The sequence below is a fragment of the Exophiala mesophila genome (assembly GCF_000836275.1).
Source record: "Exophiala mesophila strain CBS 40295 unplaced genomic scaffold supercont1.6, whole genome shotgun sequence".
Classification (NCBI taxonomy): Eukaryota; Fungi; Ascomycota; class Eurotiomycetes; order Chaetothyriales; family Herpotrichiellaceae; genus Exophiala; species Exophiala mesophila.
The window spans coordinates 1,045,213-1,064,952 of NW_015622509.1; the positions used below are offsets into that span (position 1 = coordinate 1,045,213).

Below are 19,740 nucleotides of genomic sequence, written 5' to 3' on the forward strand. Positions count from 1 at the left end.
GACGATCATCGAGCATGAAAGTCAAGGAGTGGCTAGAAGGGAGTAATTGAAGTCCGCTGAGGACTTTGTTAGGTTTGCAGCGGTACAAGTAGAAGCCTGGTTCATGACGAGGCTGGAATGATCCTCGCACTCTCGTTGTCGCATAAGTCCGAGCCAGTGGATGCAGACATGTGTAGATTTTTGATCTATCGAAACCACAGAAAATAATCAACTTCAGGCTTTATATCTCGACCAGTCTTGAAGGTCCTGACTGAGACATCAGCTGAACAGACTGACTAGACAACTCTCACCATGGGTTCGATAACACAAGACGAGGGCATTTCTTTGTCTTTCATTGGATGCGGTTGGTAGCCAACCATATAACTTTGAGATTGGCAACTGACTTATTGGTGACAGGGAACATGGGCAGCGCGGTGGCGTCTGGCCTACTCTCAGCGGCGTCAGGCTCAAGGACAGACGAAGTCCAGCCGAAATATTCGATAGGCAAAATCTATGCACGAGTGAACAGCGACTCCTCGGCCAAAAATCTAAAGTCGGCCTTTGCAGACCACGCGGCCAAATTGACGGTCTTAAGGACATCATGCGCTGAAGCAATGGACAAAGCGGAAGTTGTCGTTCTTGGCTTCAAACCATACATGGTGCAGGAAGTCCTTGAACAGCCTGGCGTCCTCGATGCATTACGCGGAAAGCTAGTCATATCTCTTATCGCTGGCGTGCCCGTTGAGGTGATTGAACGCTATCTGATCGGGAGCTCCAATGATTCTTCCCAGAGAGACAAGTTGCCTCATATCATTAGAGTTATGCCGACTCTTGGTGCCACAGTCAAGGAATCCATGACTGTGATTCAATTGCCCAGGGAGACAGTGCCACAAGAGGGCATCGAGTTGACCAAGTGGATGTTCAGTCAGATTGGACGGGTCAAGGTTCTAACACAGCCGTCTTTCGATATTGCCACTACGCTATTGGGTGCCTCGATCGCCGTAACAACAGTTCTCCTCGACGGCATGCTTGATGGCTGCGTGGCCGAAGGCATGAAGAGGTCGGACGCGCGAGAGATTGCGGCACAGTGCTTACTGGCGACCGGCAAACTCCTTCTAGAACACGAAGACGAGTCGCCTTCCTCGCTGCGGGAGAAGATCAGTTCACCCCGTGGTGTCACGATCCAGGCATTGATTACTGCTGAGAAAGGGGCCATCAGAGGAACAGCGGCACAGGCCATCATCAACGGTACACAGCACACGAAGACCATGTCCTCATGAGTCATGAGACACGAGCCATGAGCCATGTGTCCATGGCGATAGGACTAGGGGTTTGAAATGGGACTATGAAGGCAAGGTGTAATTACTTAGAGAGCTGATCGGTTTATCTCCGCTGAATGCCCGTGGCGTCCGTCTGGGCGGACATGAGCGTCATGGGCGTCGGGTTCCAGTTGCCGTCATAGTCGGCAAAATCTAATATCAACCGACCTCTTCATGGCACTCCCGAACCAGCAGCACACTTTCAGAATAACTCCCCTCACCCACTCATGTCGACGCCGAATAGACGCTCAGACAATGAGCCGAAACGAGCAGCCAACGCGTAAGTGGCACATCACTCTGTGTTTTGCAATAGGCACGGCCAAAGAGTTCATGGGGAAGCTCACGCGCCGCAAGACAATTGCCTTGACTTTCCTTCCAATGACACGACCCTAGAACGAATAGCACACAATATCATGATTTCACGCCTTGATCGTCTTCCTTCGTCTAGAATTGTCACTTTGATCCTTCCCACTGATTTAATATTGATCCAGCTGCCAACGATGCCGACACAGCAAACTAAAATGTTCGGGGAGTCAACCGTGCGATCGTTGTCGAAGGAGAAACAAGGAATGTATATTCGATGACAAGGAGAAACGAGTGGTAGTGACTGAGAGGTAAGTAGTGGCCCCGTGAATAGCTTCACCCTTCATTAATGCATATAGCTATCTTGACACACTACGCCGGGCCGCCCAGGCCGTTGAGGAGACAGACCTGCACGAGTCAATGATGGCATCAGATGCGGGCCTTGGACCTAACATGGTGGAAGCGCCTGTGTCTGAGAGAAACCTCGATACCGCAGAATCTGTTGATCCAGTCACACAAAGAGAAGCACCTTCATTTTTCTTACGAAATCGGCCAAACAAACGAAGGAGGTGGTGTGCGTACACTATCCCCGCACGGCGTTGTCTGTGCCTACTTAGCTGACTATTCTCAGTATATCTGGGGACCTCCTCAACATGGTCGTTTAACATACGCGCTGTCTCAATCATCCAGGAACATTTGCCAGGTGTTGGTACCGACGAAGACAACGCGTTTAGTCTGGACGGTGATGCCTATAACTTTTCATGGAAGCATGTAGGCCCAGAGGAGAAGCCTGACCTCAGTCGTCTCCCGTCGTTGGACTTTGCCATCTACTTGACCAACACAGTCAAGTTCCACCTGGGAGGTCTTCTACGACTCTTTGACGAAGAAGACTTTTTGAAGCAACTCCACGAGTTCTATGCTGAAGCACCGGAAAAGGTCGGCAGTTCTCGTCTGTGGTATACTCAGTATTTGCTCGTTCTCGCATTTGGCAAGGGCTTTCTGAATAGCAACAAGACTCTCGGAGCCTTGTCGGGCTCCGAATTCTTCACCAGAGCCATGTCTGTGCTCCCCAACACCTCGGAATTGCATGAAGAGCCCGTGTTGGCAGTCGAGGTTCTCGCACTGATTGCGTTATACTTTTACTGTCTCGACATGAGACAAACGGCCTACTCATATGTAAGTGCTCATCCATCACTGGAGGAAAGGGATAATTGACGAAGGGATAGATCGGCCAAGCTCTTCGCATAGCACTGGTGGACGGAATGCATACCAATATCCCAGTAGCTTTGCTAGGGGAGAAGCTCACTGAACGTTGCAGCAACGTCTGGTGGACAGTTTATATCTTGGATCGCACACTATCCTCAGCTGTGGGCGCGCCCATTTCTGTCCACGACGACGACATCAAGAGCAAATTGGCTCCTCCTCAGCAATCATCTCAACGGTCTGCGACATTAATCCTCCATGTCAAGCTGTCCCGCCTGATTTCACAAATTTTGAATGGTGAGGAGAAATGTTCTACAACAACAAGCATGATTCAGTGCGAGTACTGACACGACACCCAGAACTCTACAGTGCGGATGGTAGTCTCGAGGCATCGTACCTGTCCAAGATCCGATCAGTCCTACGAAGATTAGCAAGCATCGCCGAGGAACTCGAAGGGACGATCAACTTCAAGTTCAAAAGCTCCCTCGAAACATTATCCAAAGGGGCCACCCACCTTCGCCTATTATATCATCAAGTGAGTTTGAACCACGTCCCCAGTCTCGCCTGAGAACTGGGTAGCCTGACATTTCACAGTGCATTATCCTTGCAATTCGACCACTCCTATTGTGCCTGCTACAGGAGCGCTTGAAATCCTCGAGCGAAGGCAATGAGACCCAGAGCTTAACAGCATCGATTAGAGACCTACTCCAGACATGTGCAGATTCTGCGACTAAGACATTGGCCATCCTTTCAGCATTGACGGAGAACAACATGTTGGATAACTTTCTCCCATTTGACCTCGAGTTTGCATCCTCGGCCGCTTCAGTCCTGATTATTCTCGACGACGTCTTGAGACTCGTGGCTGTAGGACCGAGCGTGAAACGGAGAGGAAGTCGTATACTGTCGGACATGAAACAGCGAGGCAGCGTTCCGGCCCAATTACGACAGAAAGAGCTGGATCGGTTGAATCGTCTTGCCAGACGGCTCTCCGAACGACGACTTTCTAATATCTCTACAGGAGGGAGACCTCGATTTGGAAGCAATGACCGCCCTCAAACTGTTAGTGGTGGCGCCGTACAGGACCTACAGTATCCTCTTGATTCAAACAGCGGAACCGCGAGTGCATTCGACCCTCGGCTCGAGAACTCGTTACAAGATCAAAGTGGAAGTATCGGTGGAGTACCTTCTCAACCACTTGGATTCTCCTCACCGACGCAGACACATGGTGCTACGCCTCTCGATTTGATATCTCCAGATCTCGCAGAGCATTTTGAGCTGTCCCAGGAGCATATGTTGTTCGTGGCCGACCAGCTAAATGCTGACGCTGATGATGCCTTGTTCTTCTCCAACATGGATTTCACTGGGTCAGGCGATATGGCCGGCACAGGAGGGAACTGGCTCTGGAGTAGTTTGACTTGAATTGCATACTTAGGACAGAAGTGTTATACATATGCAGAAAAGAGTGCTGAGTAACTCATAGCTCTGTCATCGACACCCTCATGACTGTTCATGACTGACCTAACGGACTTGGAATTTCGGAAGTGCAAAGGAATAGATCATGTCTGACGAAAACTTTAATAATGCCAAACCATGAATAACGTCCGAAATTAGTCCTCGATTTTCTTGACAAGCCTATGTCTGACAAAATCATATATCTGTTGCCAATCCCTCCAGTTCCGCGAGTCAGGATTTCCTGACTATTGAGCGTAGAGCATCATCGCTTCATTCCCACCCAGCTTCTCCGGTTACCACCAGCCATGGCCACAGAAACCCCCCAGAGTCTCCCCACGACCTCGGATGTCGGTCCCCGGTTCGCCCATACCGGAGATCTGTGCGTGTTGATATTGCCCTCGGAGAACCCAACTATCCTCACGGCCTAACATTGGCTACTTCACGGAATGAATGAGCGGGAACGGAATGCTCTGTTGGCCATCCTTTGCGATCTTCATTTCTCCTTTCTAGGTGGTTGTACATCCATCTGTTATGTGGATTGAAATCTGGTTTCTACCCCAACGTCAGTTGGTTCTCGCAGCGTCCCCTATTATTATTAGAGGGTTGTAGCAACCATTCCACAGCTCTGCAATCTGTCTTAGGTTCTACTAGACGACATGCTTTTCAAGGGCGGCAAGCTTGACACTCGTGAGTGCCTCTTCCGGCGGTTTCGGAATTCAGACATGGCACACACCAGGTCACTAACATTCTCCCATCAGCGGTTCCGACCGACACAAGCATCTTTCCGTGGCTCTTTGATCATGCTCTACCCACTAGCAAGTTCAATCCAGGCCAGACTGGTGCCTTTATCGATGCCAAGACCAAGGAGAAGATCCCCTTCACCACCTTGAAGGTCCTCGCCACGTATCTGTCCACCATTCTCGCACAGCAGTATGGCATCAAAGCGGGTAGCCACATCACCATCTTCTGCAGTGGATCTGTCTGGTATCCCGTCGTGGTTTTTGCAGTGATTCGGCTTGGCGCCATTGTCACGGGCAGCTCTCCAGAGTATGGCGTCGATGAGATGAAGTATATTCTCGAGGCCAGCGAGAGTGAGCTGGTGTTTGCCGACAACGGGTCCTGGGATGTCGTCAAACAGGCCGCGCAGAAAGTCGCCTTGGGTTCTAACAAGTTGGTGCTTCTCGGAAGTGAGGACGAGGTTCGCGGCCAGTCAGATAAAGTCTCGATTCACGATCTACTCCAACAAGGCCGGTCTAAAGGAGAATACGGACAAGTCAAGCCATGGACTCTCCCACCTGGAAAGACAAACAAAGAATTCCCAGCTTTCTTGAGCTTCACCAGCGGTACCACCAGCTTGCCAAAAGGAGTCATGATATCCCATCATAATATTATTGCCCAGATCATGCAGATGAGGTCGCTGACGGCGAAGAACTGCCCGAAGGTTATGCTAGCTGTCCTGCCACTCTATCATAGTGAGTTAGGTCCTATCTCGGAATTCAGGTCACGCCGGTCGTTATGATTGCTAAAATCGTCCTAGTCACGGGAATTGTCCAGATCCTTCAACTCCCCCTCACGTTGAATCAAGAAGTCGTCATGATGTCCAAGTTCAACATGCAAGAAATGCTCGATGTGATTGTCAACTTTAAGTGCGACGAGCTATGGATGGTACCTCGTGAGTCTCTCATGCCAAGTTCTGACCATTTCATATTGAAGCACGCTGACATATGATGTGATGCTCCTACAGCGCTATTGATCCGACTTGTCAACGACCCAATTGCCGCCAGCTACACCTTGCCCGATGTTGCACAATTCAACACAGGAGCAGCCCCTCTGGCTAAGGAGATCATCGACAAGTTGGCCAAACGCTTTCCTCACGTGCGCATCCGTCAAGCATGGGGAATGACCGAGAGTACATCGGCCATTACCCTCACACCCCCTTCTGAGCAGACATATGAAAACGCCGACAGGGTCGGAAAGGTCGTGCCTGAAACGATCGTCAAGATCATCGATCCTGAGTATGAGGGTCCGGGTGAGAGGATCTTGGGGGTTGGAGAGAGTGGTGAGGTATGTTTAGCCAAAACTTGCGAGTAGAAATCTATGGTTGTGTGTGTGGATACAGGAGTTTGCTAACATGTGGTTGCCCATGGTATAGGTCCTCGCCAAAGGCCCACAGATCACGATGGGATATTACAATCGACCAGAAGCTACCGTGGAGTCGTATGACAAGGAAGGGTATCTACATACGGGAGATATTGGATTCATGGATAAGGACGGAATGTTGACCATTCACGACCGACTCAAGGAAATGATCAAGGTATGTTTTGAAACTGTCGACGCAGAGAAGGACGGGTGGTAGTTTAACAGAAGTCCCATCTGGTCTGATTTCAAAGATTCAACTGACTGACCACTTTTTTGATGTTTTAGGTCAAGGGAGTTGGCGTCGCCCCAGCGGAGCTAGAAGATCTCTTGCTCGGCCACCGCCTAGTCACCGACGCCGCGGTTATCGGTATTCCAGATGACTATGCCGGTGAAGTACCAAAGGCGTTTGTTGTCCTCGCACCATCCGCCAAACCCGATGCAGCCACTCTCAAGGATCTGTTAGACTTTGTCAAGCAGCGCAAGTCGCGCCCCAAGTGGCTGGCTGGTGGCATTGAGTTTGTCGACATCGTCCCCAAGAGCGCAAGTGGCAAGGTTCTGAGAAGAGTGTTGAGAGATCAAGAAAAGGAGAGGGCTAAGCAGAAGAAATCCCAGTCCAAAGCCAAGTTGTAAGTACATGCGGTGGATTCTTTGGCAGGCCAGGAAAGCAGTGTTTGCTTCGCGGCATAGTCTTGTATTTCTGATACCACTCCTTTGCAGAAGATCAGTTCAATACTCTCTTTCTAGTGGCGGGCTTCGGATTCGTGGTTAACCCTCGTTGATATGCATCAATGTAAGATACTGAACCTTTGTGCCAATGACTTGTATCGGCAGGTTCAAGCTCGCGAGCATTCGTAACAAGCTTTTATCGATGCATATGAATGTCTTGTTCCCGCATGCATTACAAATCCTGTACAAGCATCGTTTCCGAGTCCGATTCCTTATCACCCTGACGATGGAGCCAGACCCTAAATGCTGGCATCTGCACACCTGAGTACTTGCCAGTCTCTGGATCCAAATCCCAAAATATGACTTCCCCCAGGCGTTTACCAGCGTACATGGCTGGGCTAACATCATTGATACAAAAGTCGTCCCAGATATTACCGCTGGTCTCCGAGTTGGGTGTAATAACATCAAAAACGGCTGTAAATATCTCGCCGTGTTTGGTCTTTTCATCATGGTAGAGACCAGTCGGGATGAGTTGCAGCGAGACGTTTGCTGTGCCGACCAAAGGGCTGTTTATGACAAAAGAGAGTGTGTCGGTGCCGTTGGAGATAAAGTTCGATACCATAAGGCCGCGGGCGGAGTCGTGCGAGATGGCCAGGGTGGTATTGATGTTATGGGAATGATAAGTGCCAGTGTATCTATGCTGGGCTTGTTCTTGTGCCAGCTTGTCGGCCGCGGGGATGAGTTTGGTTGTCACAATGTTGTTTAGTGGAGGGACGAAACCTGGATTGCCGGCGGTGAGGATCGTGATGCCGAGTGCATACTCTGGAACCAACAGGATCAAGGTCGAATATCCTGGGAGGCCCCCACCTTTGGTGTAGAATGTCACAGGGCGACGTGAGTCGGGAAGGATTTTGTCAGTGCGGAAAGTTTCCCAGGGAATGCCGTAATACGATGAGATACCTTGGGTGAAAGAGACGGGTTGGAACCAGTTGAGGGCGTTTGTAATACCATTGTAATGGGTGAGAATATAACGGAGGTATTTGGACATATCTGAGGCGGAAACGTATAACCCGCCAGTAGGGTTATCAACTCCGAGGTCCACATCCCAGAAGCCCCGGTTGTCTTTTGGGAGAACGGCAAAGGAGTCAGGCGGCGGCGTGAAGGAAGAAAGGGTCATGTTCAGTGGGTCAAGGATTGCAGTGTGAATATAGTCCTCAAAGGATGAACTTGTAACGTTGGCGAGGACGAGACCGAGAAGGTCAAATGCAATATTCGAGTAAGTAGACTTGTATTTTGGGGCAAAGACGGGTGTGCTTGAGCTGAGCCAGGTATAAAGATCGATGGGCTTACAAGGAGTGTAATTGCCAAAGGCGTTGCAATGTGGAAGTCCCGAGAGATTGACTGGTGGAAATCCATATTCGAGGGGGTTTGGAAGTCCCTGTACGAGATCACCTTGAGAGAAATCGCGAGGAAGTCCACTGAGTTGACTTGCTAGAGTACGAAGAGTAATGTCTTCCCAAGGAAGAACATGTTGATGAGAACTGACCAAGTCTGGGAGGTAGGTGGCAACTGATTCATCAAGGCTGAGGTTCCCAGCTGCATGCTGATAGAGCAAACCCAGGACGGTGAATGTCTTGGATATGCTGGCAATGCGGTATGCACTGTCGCCGTTGATTACCTCTGCCCCCGGCCGAGAAGAGTCTTTGACCTGTGCAGTATGATACGCCGTGTAGAGCGTTGAACTCTCGGATGTAATTTCAATTGAGAAGGATGATGTGTTGAAGGTTTGGTCATTGGCCACAGCTCGTATGGCATCAGTGATGGAGTCAAGAGCCTTCCGGAAGTCCGCACTTGGGTTGGTATAATTTGGGGACGGATATGCCGGAGTATGCACATGGCAGGTGGCATTGACCAAAGACAAAGTACTCAGGAGGAGGAGAAAGAAAGCTCGATTCAAGCTGTAGCCCATGATGACAATGACACTGAGATGTTGATCCGCTCCTGTGGATCTGCTTATATCCGTTGAAGGTGAAATGGCCAGGTCGATGGACCTACCGTGGCTGATCGCTTGCTAAGATGAGTCAATTGACCAGCAGAGTATTTTCTGCAAATATAAGGCCGACTATGCTTATCTGTGGTGCCTGTTCCGTCTGTCTATGTCGTTATTGTATTGACGACATTGAAGATGGTGGAGTTGAAGAGGATCCGATTACGGACAGGTGGGGATCGCGCACGTGACATATACGTGACTCCAACAACGACAAGTCACGCTCCCCTACTCAGGACCGATCTCGGTCCAATGTCATTTAACCCTGAGAGACAGTCAGGAAGGGGAGATGAGATATGCGAGGGCTGGATGCGACTCTAATGTTACAATAATATACATATGTGGTTCTTCGTCTGGTTTCCCCACTCGCTAGGTCCTTAGGGAGAAAGTCCTCTGAGCCTATTCTTTACCACCAAAAAACTGAGAAAAGGCACCTAGAGGAAGCTTCGGGCCGAGGCCTAGGGCTTGTGCATCTAGATGGGGCCGAGATGGCACCAGCCTGAGGCTGTTGCTACTAGGTGCAAAGCATCTTGTTTCTAATCGTGTCAGCGCTTTCTGGCATGTTGCTGAAGCAGGACAATATCCCTCTTGCGTCGACCAGAGAGCAAACAAGGAGCAACATTGAACAATTGTCTAGAGCAATTGTACCATTCGGGTCAAAACTGCTGTCGATCGCCTTTTATATTGGCCAAAGGCTTGACACAGAGCTTGAAACACCCAGGCATGTGATATGTGGGGAGGGGATGGGGAGGGGAGGTTGCCCCAAGACCTCAAGGCTGATCCTTATCCCACCTTCCCTGTTTCCCTGTTTCCCTGTTTCCCTTCCGACAATACGATGCCACTTATCAGAGGAAGGCACCCCTGTACGATTTCGGGCTAGTTCCTGCCCCTCCGGGTCTCCGGTCGCGGCTTCCCTCCATCACCATCACTTTGGGAAGGCACGGGCAGGTGAGTTCGGTTCAATCAGCACCTCAGGAAAGAACAAGCCATTTCCCAGCCATGGCGTATGGATCTCGACTGCACTTGCCAGTTGCCCTTTTCACAGCCACCACCAAAACCATAAAACCATATCTTGAGCCAGACGCCGCCATCTTCTGTCTTCACCAATCAACCCAGACGCCATGTCTCCTGCCCCTCACATGGCCTCGAGGCAGATTCTAGGTGCAGCCTGGATCCCGTTCAGCCTCACTTGAACTGTGCTTTTAACTCCCTCTATCCCCTCAGAAGTATGTCCAGAAGTTGAGCACCAATGTCGACGCCCTCCCAACCTTCCTTCACAAGGCTGCTACCATGGAGTCCCTCCCTCGCGCCGACAGTGTGCGTCTCCTATGCCTCGACGGCGGTGGTATCAAGGGATACACCTCCTTGATCATCCTGAAGCGCATACTGCGCACCGTCCAGGACCTAGGCGGCCTGACACAAGAACCCCGTGCCTGCGAAATATTTGATCTCATCACTGGCACCTCCACCGGCGGCCTGATTGCCGTCATGCTGGGAAAGATGGGCATGACCACCGATGAGGCCATACGCTGCTACGAGGTCATGGGTAGCCAAGTCTTTGGCAATGAGCCCTCAGGCGGCAAGTTTGGCCGCCTGATGCGCGGCGTCGTTGGATCTTCCTTTTACAAGATTCAAAATTTACAACAAGTGGTGCGAAAGACGCTCTCTGACAAAGAGATGAATGAGGAATCAGACCTGCTTGAGGAGCCACATCCCGCGTACTGCAGAATGTATATCCTTCTTCCCCATTCGCCACTCGTGACCAACTATACTGACCCCTTAGAATGCTTTGTGTCACTCGTCAATCGATTAGCAAAGCCGATGTGCTTAGGAATTACATCGCCAACCACCCAACTCAGGAGAATTACAAGTGCAAGGTCTGGGAAGCCGCTAGCGCCACTGCAGCCGCTCCAATGTATTTTGATCACGTCAAATTTCAGCATGGGGGGGAGACCTGGTGCGATGGGGGACTCCGCAGGAACAATCCCATCAATGAGGCCCTGGCCGAAGTTGCTCGAGAGCGTCAGTGGAAAGACAAGGAGATTGGTTGTGTGGTGAGCATTGGGACAGGCGTCCCAAAACTCAGGGAGACGGCCAAAGATCTACCTAGTTTCCTCAAAGGCTCCGTCTCCATCATGACTGATGCTGAGGAGACTGCTGAAGTCTTTGCCCAGTCCTCTCACGGCTCCGAGTTGGCTCGATCAAATCGCTATTTTCGGTTCAGTGTGCCTCAAGGGGTTTCAGACCTCCATTTGGACGACTGGAAGTCGACCGAGAAGATGAAAAGCTTGACCACCGATTACCTACGCAAGTATGGCAGCGGAAGGGAAATTGAACGCTGTGCCACATCCCTTTTTGACCCTGACAAGAACTGTACGTAGCCGGCAACCATCCTTGATTGGTATGTCAACTAAGGCCATCGCCAGTACAGGCTGATGTCCACGCACTGCCTTCTATCATACCGCATAAGACCTGCGTCTCTTTTATCACCCGCTCCACGTACTTCACCGACCTGCAGAATTTTTTTCGGAGCAAAGATGCCACCCATCATGCCTTTGTTCTCTGGGGCCTTGGTGGTACTGGGTAAGTAGCTCGTCTAGCCAAATCTCAACGCATCTGACGGTACCCCAGCAAAACTCAGATTGCACTTCACTTCGCCCACTGGGTCAAGAATCGTTATTCCGTCTTCTGGGTCCGCGCAGACTCGTTCAATAATTTTGCTCACGATTTTTCTGCCATCCAGTCCCATCTCACGGACGATGCTCCAGACGCAGGAGTGGTGCGAGATCAGATGGAAGTCATGCGCAAGGTGCGTGGGCAATTGGAATCTCAGGATCTTCGCTGGATCATCGTTCTCGATAACGCCGACGACTTTGATGACTTCACTGGAGCCGAGTCAACCACCAGCAGCATCGCATCTTTTCTGCCTTCCACTGGCAGATTTCTCATTACCTCTCGAGACCCCAGATTCCTTGGAGGTTTCGTCCCAGCGGAGAATGGACGACGTGTACTACCCATGGACGTAGGTGAAGCCGAACAACTACTCCTGAAATGCATTCCTCAGCACCTATTACCAACCAAGACCAATGACTCGGAATATGCTCGTGAACTATTGACCGAGCTTGGATATCTCCCCTTGGCCATTGCCCAGGCAGCCGCCAACATTAGTGACCAACAACTCACCCTCCTCGAATATGTCAAAGCTTATCGCAACAGGAGGGAGCGCCTGCATTTGTTGGAGAAAGGTACTCGCGACCATCAGTCAGCCGACCCCCGAAACATGCTTCAATCTGTCAAAGTGACCTGGGATCTCTCCATGCAATATTTGGAGGAAAAGCACCCTCTTTCTGCCCTCTGCCTCAACTATCTGGGCTTTTGGCACTGGCAAGACATCCCTACGGAGGTGCTGCGAAGACTGCCGGAATTCCAGGACATGGCACCTCTGCGTTTCAGGGGCGTCCTGAGGAAGCTGCTCCACCTATCTTTGGTAGAGATGACGAGCGAAGAAGGTGGTGAATGGCCTCAGATATCATTACACCCCCTCGTTCACAGTCGGATATCAGAACGGATAGCGCCAAAGCTGGCAGAGACATGCCTGGTGAACAGTGTGACTTTGCTTGCGCGGCTGTTTCCAATCTACTCAAATGGATACACGGCAGTACAACTGGGGCTTTGTACATTGTTGCAATCGCATAGCACGATACAAGTCCAATTCTGCGAGGATTTTACAGTCAAAGCACCATGTGTGGTGACGCTTGTGTTGGGATTGGCAACGTACTTTAGACTGATGGGTTTGACTCGAGAGTCGGTGCGACTGTCACGCAAGGCTTTCGAGGCGACGGAAGAGCTTCCGGGACCTCTCTCTATTGAAAAACTCGAAGCTCGAGCTGGATTGGTCCGAAGTCTATCCGCCGACGCTGAGTACGCCTTGGCGGTGGAAGAATGTGAGCAGGTTCTTGCCATGCTGCCGATGGCCGATATTGACAAGGCGTATGCTCGACAGCTGGAATTGGACATCTATGGACATGCCATGTCCGCCTATTCTAGCACGGGACGATTTGCAGAGACGGTAGAGTTTGCACGGTCGGTGCTGAAGCATGCAGAAGATTTTCCAACAGAAACCACTCGAGCAGCAACCCTCACAGCACGACATGATCTGTCTCACTACATGCGATCTGCGGGAGATGTGGACGGAGCCATCCAACTCAATCAACAAGTGCTCGAAGAGATGGCAGCCGTGATAGCGGAAGACCCGGAGGAGATTGCCCTGCAGGCACACATGAGCGCCATGACTTTACGAGGGCATCTCTTGAGTAAGAAGGAGGATGCAGAGAGGAAGGAAGCACGAGAGCAAGGCCTGACAGTGACTGAGAGGACTCTGGCACCCGGTCAAGAAGATGAGATTCTCAATATCTATGCAGAGGTGTACCGTCGATACCTTGAGGATGCCAACATCTGGAGCATCGACCTTTGGAAAGCGTGCAACAATGTGCTCACGAGAATGTTCACCTTGCAATTCAGTTGCTATCAACGGTTCGCCATCGTACAGCCACTTTTGAGTGCGGCGATCAAGAACCCGATTTTCTTGCAGGGAAGGATCTTGGAGACATTCAAGCACACATATCACGCAGCTGCAAACATCTTGAGAGAGCTGACGTTTGAAGACTCGGAAGAGGCCGAAGCCATGTACGAATACCTCGAAGTGGTGCTGTCGCCTTGGGAGGACGTTATCCAAGAATCTGCCTTGCGCATGACCGACCTTGACAATCGAAACACTTATGCAGTCTACCTGCAGCAGACGGGTCGTTTCAGCGAGTCGGAGAAGGTGCTGAGAGGACTGGGCGACTTGATCAAAAGCATCCAGGGAGGGCCCACGGATAATCCAATGTATGATGTGGTGTATTATAACCTGATGTTGGCAGTGGCTCGGCAGGGTCGAGTGGATGAAGCTAAGATGGTGCGTAGCGCGCACCTGGCTGAGGTTCAACGGGCAGAGAGTATTCACGGGGAGCTGGAGAAGAGACTGGTTTGTGACGCTGAAGAGCGTGCGGTCTACGATGAGGCACAGCGGCGGCTGGACTCGGGACAAGTCGGCCGAGAGGGTATGAAGACGGATGAATGGTTTGCGACACATCAAAAGACGCTTAGGAAGACTCAATTGAAATATGGCAAACTACAGACTCCGCAGCTGGAGGTGGCTGAGGAGGTGGCGGCGGCGGCGATTGAGATTCCTCCGGTGGTGACTTTGCCGGCCACAGCAGTGCAGAGTGTGGTTGTTGGGACCAGGACGTCTCTCAAGGCTCGGATAGGAGGGATAACTCCGTCTGGCGACGCACGGAGCGAGTCCCGATTTCGGAAGCTCATCAAAGGTAAAAAGTCACGAGATGCAACACCTGACAGGGCGGGCTGATGCACTGAGACTTGTATCTGGCGAGAGACTTGATCTAGAGGAATAGTCGGGCCGTTGGAGGCGAGGAAAAGTGAAGGATCAAAGTGTCTATTTGGAGGTCTTCAGTGGAGATGTGCTGTTATATGGCCAGATGGAAGCCGGTAGGGCGGTGGCGATCCACTTGGTGAGGGCAGCATTGACCTCTTGGGCTTTTTCTTGAGCGACCCAGTGGCCTGCTTCGATGGCGACCTCGGTGAGGTTTCTGCAATAGCTCCTCATGGGCTCGGCAAGTCTAGAATCTTGACAATCACAGGTATAATCCCAGAGGGCCTCGACAAAGAGGGTGGGGACGGAGATGACACCGTCGTTGACAGACCAGTCATGGGTGTAGCGAGCATTTACATCGTGGTTGAGATAATAGGCGCTGATATCCCAGAAGCCGGATTTTTGATAGGCATTGGACATTTGGTCGAAGGTTTCTTGGTCGAGGACGTCGGTATCCAGAGGGAGGGCTGGCGGTTTGTCCTGGCCACCGAACCATCCGTTGTTTTTGGTGATGGAGGCAGTAAAACTCGGTTTGCCCTTGCCTTCGGCACTGCCCTTGCGGTAGATGAGGCGCAGAAAATTGGGGATATCAGCCTCGTAGTCCTGAATAGCCTTGGGCCAGGTGTCTGGATTCTCATAAAAGGCCTGATAATCCCACTGGGCATATGGGAATTCGTCTTCCGGGTAGATATCACGGTTTGAATACTTGACCAAGCCCTCCTCGATGCCAAACTCGAGGGTCCGGTATGGAACACACATGGAGGAGGCACCGATGCAATTTTGAGGGTAGTGGGCCACAAAGGACCAGACCAAGGTCGCGCCCCAGTCATGGCCGATCCAAACGGCTTCTGAACGACCGAGATGTTTCAAGAGGGCCAGAAAGGTGGCATTTGTGGCCTCGAGGCTATAGTCGCGTGGATTCCGGGTTCGGAAGGAATCACCACAGCCCGGGAGGTCGAGGGCTACGACATAGAAACCCAGATTGGACAAAGTGTCGATCTGGGACTTCCAAACTGCGGCGACCTCAGGCCAGCCATGGACCAGGACAATGAGAGTATTGGTGTCAGGACCGGCTTGGAGATAGGACACGGGTTTGTTGGTGTCTCCATTGAGGAGGAATTGAGATCTTGTAGAAACAACCATGGCTGGGCAGTGTCGGATCGAAGGAGGAGGGAGAGGGAGAGAACTCGAAGAAAGACGAGGAAGAGTAGATGAAGTGCGAAATTGCAACAAGTACCTGAGGAAGGAGCGGAGGGGTGGAGGGGGCAGAGTTTAGTTAACAAGGAAGGAACAGGATGGAACACTCATCCACAATAGGAAGGATTGTGTTTAAACATCCGTGGAAATAGGAAGGGAAGGAGTCATCTATGCATATACGACGTCGGACTCTGGAGTCGATAGTATCGAGTCGATCAGGTACAGTATGCAGAGAAGAAGAGAGAAGAGGACGGCATCGGCATGTAGGACTGTGCTATACCGAACACATTCTTTTACACTGATATCCGGGGTGCCTGAGCGGGGACCCCAGCTCTTTGCTGGTCAAATCCAGTAAGGAATAAGGATGTAAGTTGTAACTGCTGAATGATACTGCCGAGGTTGAGAATCGAGTGGGTCATCTCATTGTTGCGCGTACTTCGTACACATCTTGCTTGAACCCCGCGGGGAAAACATGGCCAGTTGTCTTCATAACATATCTTCCTACATACATTGTCCTGTAATCGGAAGTAAGGTATGCGCAAGGCAGAAGAATGTGGAATATCTCTATCTAGCTACGATCTTGATTCTCTGTCAGCGTGGGTGGCTGATGTGCAGATCTGACGTTATTGGTTGGCTACAGAGTCAACCAGTTGTGTCTGCCTGAAGATACTCTAGATGAATAGGTACGGAGGGACTCTGATGTTCCTGCCTGTTGGAGGAGGGCCTTCTTGCCTTGGTCGCCTTATTATGCATGCAAAGGCAGGAACGAAGTCGAGATGACGTGATTTGATCATGCTTTCCTCATAATTGGCAGGTGCTTGAAGGACTCAACTTCAACTTCAACCTCACCAAGACCGATAACAGATCCACGTGACCCCAAACCTATCTCACATATCGCATCACGTGAATTCGACGTCGTCCAGAAAACTCCTTCATCGCACCCTGATTATGCTCCGATGGCCTTTGCCCCAGGCTTTTTTCCAATGTGATCCTTTTACCACCGCTCCAACTCTGGCCTCTAAACGACTCGTAGCTCGGACGGTTGGCAAGGTCGAGATTTCCTTTTCACAATCACCATCATGCTACTCCAGGGTGAAATGGTTCTTCTCCTTCCAAGTCTCCACCAAATATGTCAGTGTCTTCCCTTCTTGCCCATCTTGTAGCGTCTTGCTCAGAGTCCGTGGGAACGTCATGGTCGCTTGCTTCAGCACGGCCACAGCCGCCGCCCCAAAGAACAGCACAAACCGATCTACTGCGTTGTTCTCCACCATTGACTTGAGCACTGTCAAGTGACTCGTTGTCACCTCCGACGGCGGTGTGTTCAGGATATGTGCTATACTCCTCCAGTAATTCGTCGGTGGCCACGGGTGTTTGGTGTTTTTGGCCCGGGAGAAGTTGCGCAGCGTAATAGATGCATATCCCGCCCCGAGTCCCATCATTCGATCCCAGTGCATGTTGGCCGACACAAACACTTTGCCGTCCCCCGCATCTGTGTCCGTCAACCGCCATCCCAGCCGCAGCTTGCCGTCCTTGGTCGTTTCAGGCCCGTAGATTCCAAACAACACCGGCGCTGATGCGTGGAACTTGCTCACTAGCACAGAAATCAATGACACCGTTTCTCCCTCGCCACTGTCCGCCGGCAAGTTGCGGCGGAACTGGAGGTCTGGCAGCGAGAAGACTTTGGCTACCATGATCCCGATCGGCTCGGCCGCTTTGGTGTTGGTACTGCATTCATTGGCATAAGCGCTCACCACAGCCTTGCTGAAGATGGACAATAGGTACAACACTAATGCCGGAATCTGCGTGCTGTTGTCGTCATGGAGCGACTGCCACGATGGGAGGAACTCGTTTACACTGATTGGGGCTGAAGGAACCTCAGTGCGGGCTCGCCGCAGAAGGTTTGAGATCTTTTCTTGCTGTCCACCAATACTGTTAGTCTGTGTTTGCATCAAAGATACCCCATCCTGTACTTACAGCAATTCTGTCCGTCTCTCTGTCGCCGGTCAGCTGCCCAACTACTGTCCGAATCGCTCGTCGCATGTCTCCGATGTGCGGCTTCAGGTTAGGGTCGCTCCGCGACGATGTCCACAGGTCTTTTCGGAAGGCTTTAAGCTTTCGATGTATCGCCCGGTATTCTTGATGCTCAGCCTCACAATTAGAACCTGCTGCAACAGTGGTGCTAGATTTGGCTGCGATCGCGGTCGCTTTGGCTGCTTCTTGCTCTGCTTTCGCCATCGCTACTTGTTGAGCTTGCTCGGTCGCTTCGCGCTCCTTGCGTGCTTGGGCGTCGGCTTCGACTCGACGTTGCTCATCAGCTTGTCGCTGCTTCTCCCTTTGCTCCTGCTCCTCCTGCTCTCGCCGCCTCTGCGCTTCCCTTGCTAATCGTTCCTCTTCAGCCTGGCGACGCGCCTTTTCTGCTTCCTGCCGACGTCGCTCTTCCGCTGCCACTCTCTGTCGTTCTTCTTCCTCCCGCAGCCTTCGAGCCTCATCCTCCTTTCTTCTCCGCTCCTCCTCCTGCCTTCGTCGTTCTTGCTCCTCCTCTTCAAGATAAGCGTGCAAAACTGCCTCGGCTTGCTGTCTCACGAGTTCATGTTGGGCACTTGCGCTGTCGAGTGACTCCCGATGGATCCTGGCCTGGGCAGATTCCTTCGCGTCTAGATCTTCTTGTTGTTGTTTTCGTTGAAAGGCGTGCACTTTCTGCCATTCGGAATGGTGAAGGTGCATTTGTCGAAAGGCTTGATCCAGGTCATACTCGGTTCGTCTTGATGGGCTGTCATCATTTCGACGGGTCCGAGGAGTATCGCGAAGCTGGCGAGGGCTTTCCTTGGTCTGGTATGGGGAAGAGTAGATGGCTTTGACCGGAGCCATGGTTGTTGCTTGTCACGTGATCAGAGGCTGTTGAGGGTGGCCTGGTGTTGAAACAAATTTTCAATTGTTGGTGGGCTGGGAGGTTTCCTTGAGACACAATGAAAGTGCGTGCACTTGACGAATGGTGGGGAAGTTTGGTCTTTGTCTAAGCCATGGTCTAGAGCGACTGAGTCGTGCTGCCTATCAGTCAAAGGTACAAGACGGAACTTGCGAAAGCGGTCGACTCCACGAAATTCGTGCGGTGTCGAGTTTATCGACACTAACAATGTGGTTCAAAGAGGATAGGGCTGATATCAGATAAGCCCCAAGCTACGATTGCGAGGGTGTGAAGGACAGAAGAGTCGGGGGTCGTGGTCGGGTGCTGATCGGACAAAACGCGTGTGTTCTGGAGTGTCGAGAATCGAGATGCCGGAATAGGCAAGGGCGAAGAAGGGGTGTTTTGACGAGCAAAAATGGACAAGTTTTGACGAGCAAAGTATGGGGAAGATGTAACCAGTACAAGCGAGCGAGAGATTTTGACGTCCAAGACTCCAGGAGTGAGTGACAGAGTGCGACCTGTGGCGTAGAACGAGCGAAGTTTGGCGCTGTTTCACGGGCTTTGTGTTTCTTGTTGAAGAAACAGAGTGAATGTGGATGTGGATGCGTGGGTAGAATGAAAGCACACACGCACTACTTACCAACTACGGCAGAGACTTCGTCGAGTGTTTCAGTTTGGTGCGTTGCTAGTTTTGCCCAAGTTTCCAGGGGATGAAGAACTCTTTTTGGGGGCGAGGGGCTACCAATAATAGGTAGCGTCTGTGTAGCAAGTTCCTTTGTTTCCAGGCTGTGAAAGGTACTGGTGGTTGGCCCTACGCCTCAAGCCCAGGTGAAGAGAACCCCTCCTCCACAATGTGTAGGGGCTTGAGGGCCTAGGCAGTTGTGGCACTCAGTCCTGTGTTGGGCTGCAGTTTTGGGCACTTCTAGGTACTTCCAGGTCCCTTGGTGGCAAGAGTGGCGAGGTCTTGCCTCAGGATCCGTGCCCTAACGCGCTTCTCCAACGGCCCGCCCGTCCGTGGTCAAGGGTCTATTGCTTGGCATCAGTTTGGGCACCAAGGTCCTCGACATCTTCAAGGCTGTATCACTCGTTGAGAAAA

General features: G+C 51.4%; 7 protein-coding genes across 9 annotated transcripts; 4 read left to right on the top strand and 3 right to left on the bottom strand.

The window, feature by feature from the left end:
* Window positions 1–291: 291 nt before the first annotated feature.
* Window positions 292–1,259, top strand: PV10_08300 (pyrroline-5-carboxylate reductase; the record flags this gene model as incomplete). Its single annotated transcript, XM_016373297.1, has 2 exons — window positions 292–343; window positions 397–1,259. 2 exons carry the CDS (start codon window positions 292–294, stop codon window positions 1,257–1,259), a joined length of 915 nt encoding a protein of 304 aa, XP_016220208.1.
* Window positions 1,260–1,525: 266 nt separating this feature from the next.
* PV10_08301 (uncharacterized protein) lies at window positions 1,526–4,223 on the top strand (the record flags this gene model as incomplete). Its single annotated transcript, XM_016373298.1, has 7 exons — window positions 1,526–1,578; window positions 1,790–1,912; window positions 1,961–2,175; window positions 2,233–2,777; window positions 2,828–3,101; window positions 3,164–3,339; window positions 3,399–4,223. The coding sequence occupies 7 exons, from the start codon at window positions 1,526–1,528 to the stop codon at window positions 4,221–4,223; spliced, it is 2,211 nt and encodes a 736-aa protein (XP_016220209.1).
* A 314-nt stretch (window positions 4,224–4,537) lies between these two features.
* Window positions 4,538–7,155, top strand: PV10_08302 (uncharacterized protein). Its single transcript, XM_016373299.1, has 6 exons — window positions 4,538–4,943; window positions 5,015–5,728; window positions 5,794–5,928; window positions 6,001–6,320; window positions 6,409–6,570; window positions 6,681–7,155. Exons 1-6 carry the CDS (start codon window positions 4,913–4,915, stop codon window positions 7,023–7,025), a joined length of 1,707 nt encoding a protein of 568 aa, XP_016220210.1. The 5' UTR covers window positions 4,538–4,912; the 3' UTR covers window positions 7,026–7,155.
* A 138-nt stretch (window positions 7,156–7,293) lies between these two features.
* PV10_08303 (uncharacterized protein) lies at window positions 7,294–9,030 on the bottom strand (the record flags this gene model as incomplete). The annotated part of the gene is made up of 1 exon (XM_016373300.1): window positions 7,294–9,030. One exon carries the CDS (start codon window positions 9,028–9,030, stop codon window positions 7,294–7,296), a length of 1,737 nt encoding a protein of 578 aa, XP_016220211.1.
* Window positions 9,031–9,945: 915 nt separating this feature from the next.
* Window positions 9,946–15,349, top strand: PV10_08304. 3 transcript variants are annotated; one of them, XM_016373301.1, is made up of 3 exons: window positions 9,946–11,481; window positions 11,535–11,691; window positions 11,740–15,349. In XM_016373301.1, the coding sequence occupies exons 1-3, from the start codon at window positions 10,893–10,895 to the stop codon at window positions 14,516–14,518; spliced, it is 3,525 nt and encodes a 1,174-aa protein (XP_016220212.1). In that variant the 5' UTR covers window positions 9,946–10,892; the 3' UTR covers window positions 14,519–15,349. The 3 variants fall into 3 exon arrangements, with proteins under 3 accessions (XP_016220212.1, XP_016220213.1, XP_016220214.1); XM_016373302.1 differs by having other exon boundaries at window positions 9,946–11,691; XM_016373303.1 differs by having other exon boundaries at window positions 9,946–10,838; window positions 10,892–15,349.
* PV10_08305 (uncharacterized protein) lies at window positions 14,606–15,685 on the bottom strand (the record flags this gene model as incomplete). The annotated part of the gene is made up of 1 exon (XM_016373304.1): window positions 14,606–15,685. One exon carries the CDS (start codon window positions 15,683–15,685, stop codon window positions 14,606–14,608), a length of 1,080 nt encoding a protein of 359 aa, XP_016220215.1.
* Window positions 15,686–16,315: 630 nt separating this feature from the next.
* Window positions 16,316–19,202, bottom strand: PV10_08306 (uncharacterized protein). Its single transcript, XM_016373305.1, has 2 exons — window positions 17,714–19,202; window positions 16,316–17,655 (listed from the first exon to the last, which is right to left on the bottom strand). Exons 1-2 carry the CDS (start codon window positions 18,605–18,607, stop codon window positions 16,822–16,824), a joined length of 1,728 nt encoding a protein of 575 aa, XP_016220216.1. The 5' UTR covers window positions 18,608–19,202; the 3' UTR covers window positions 16,316–16,821.
* Window positions 19,203–19,740: the final 538 nt, after the last annotated feature.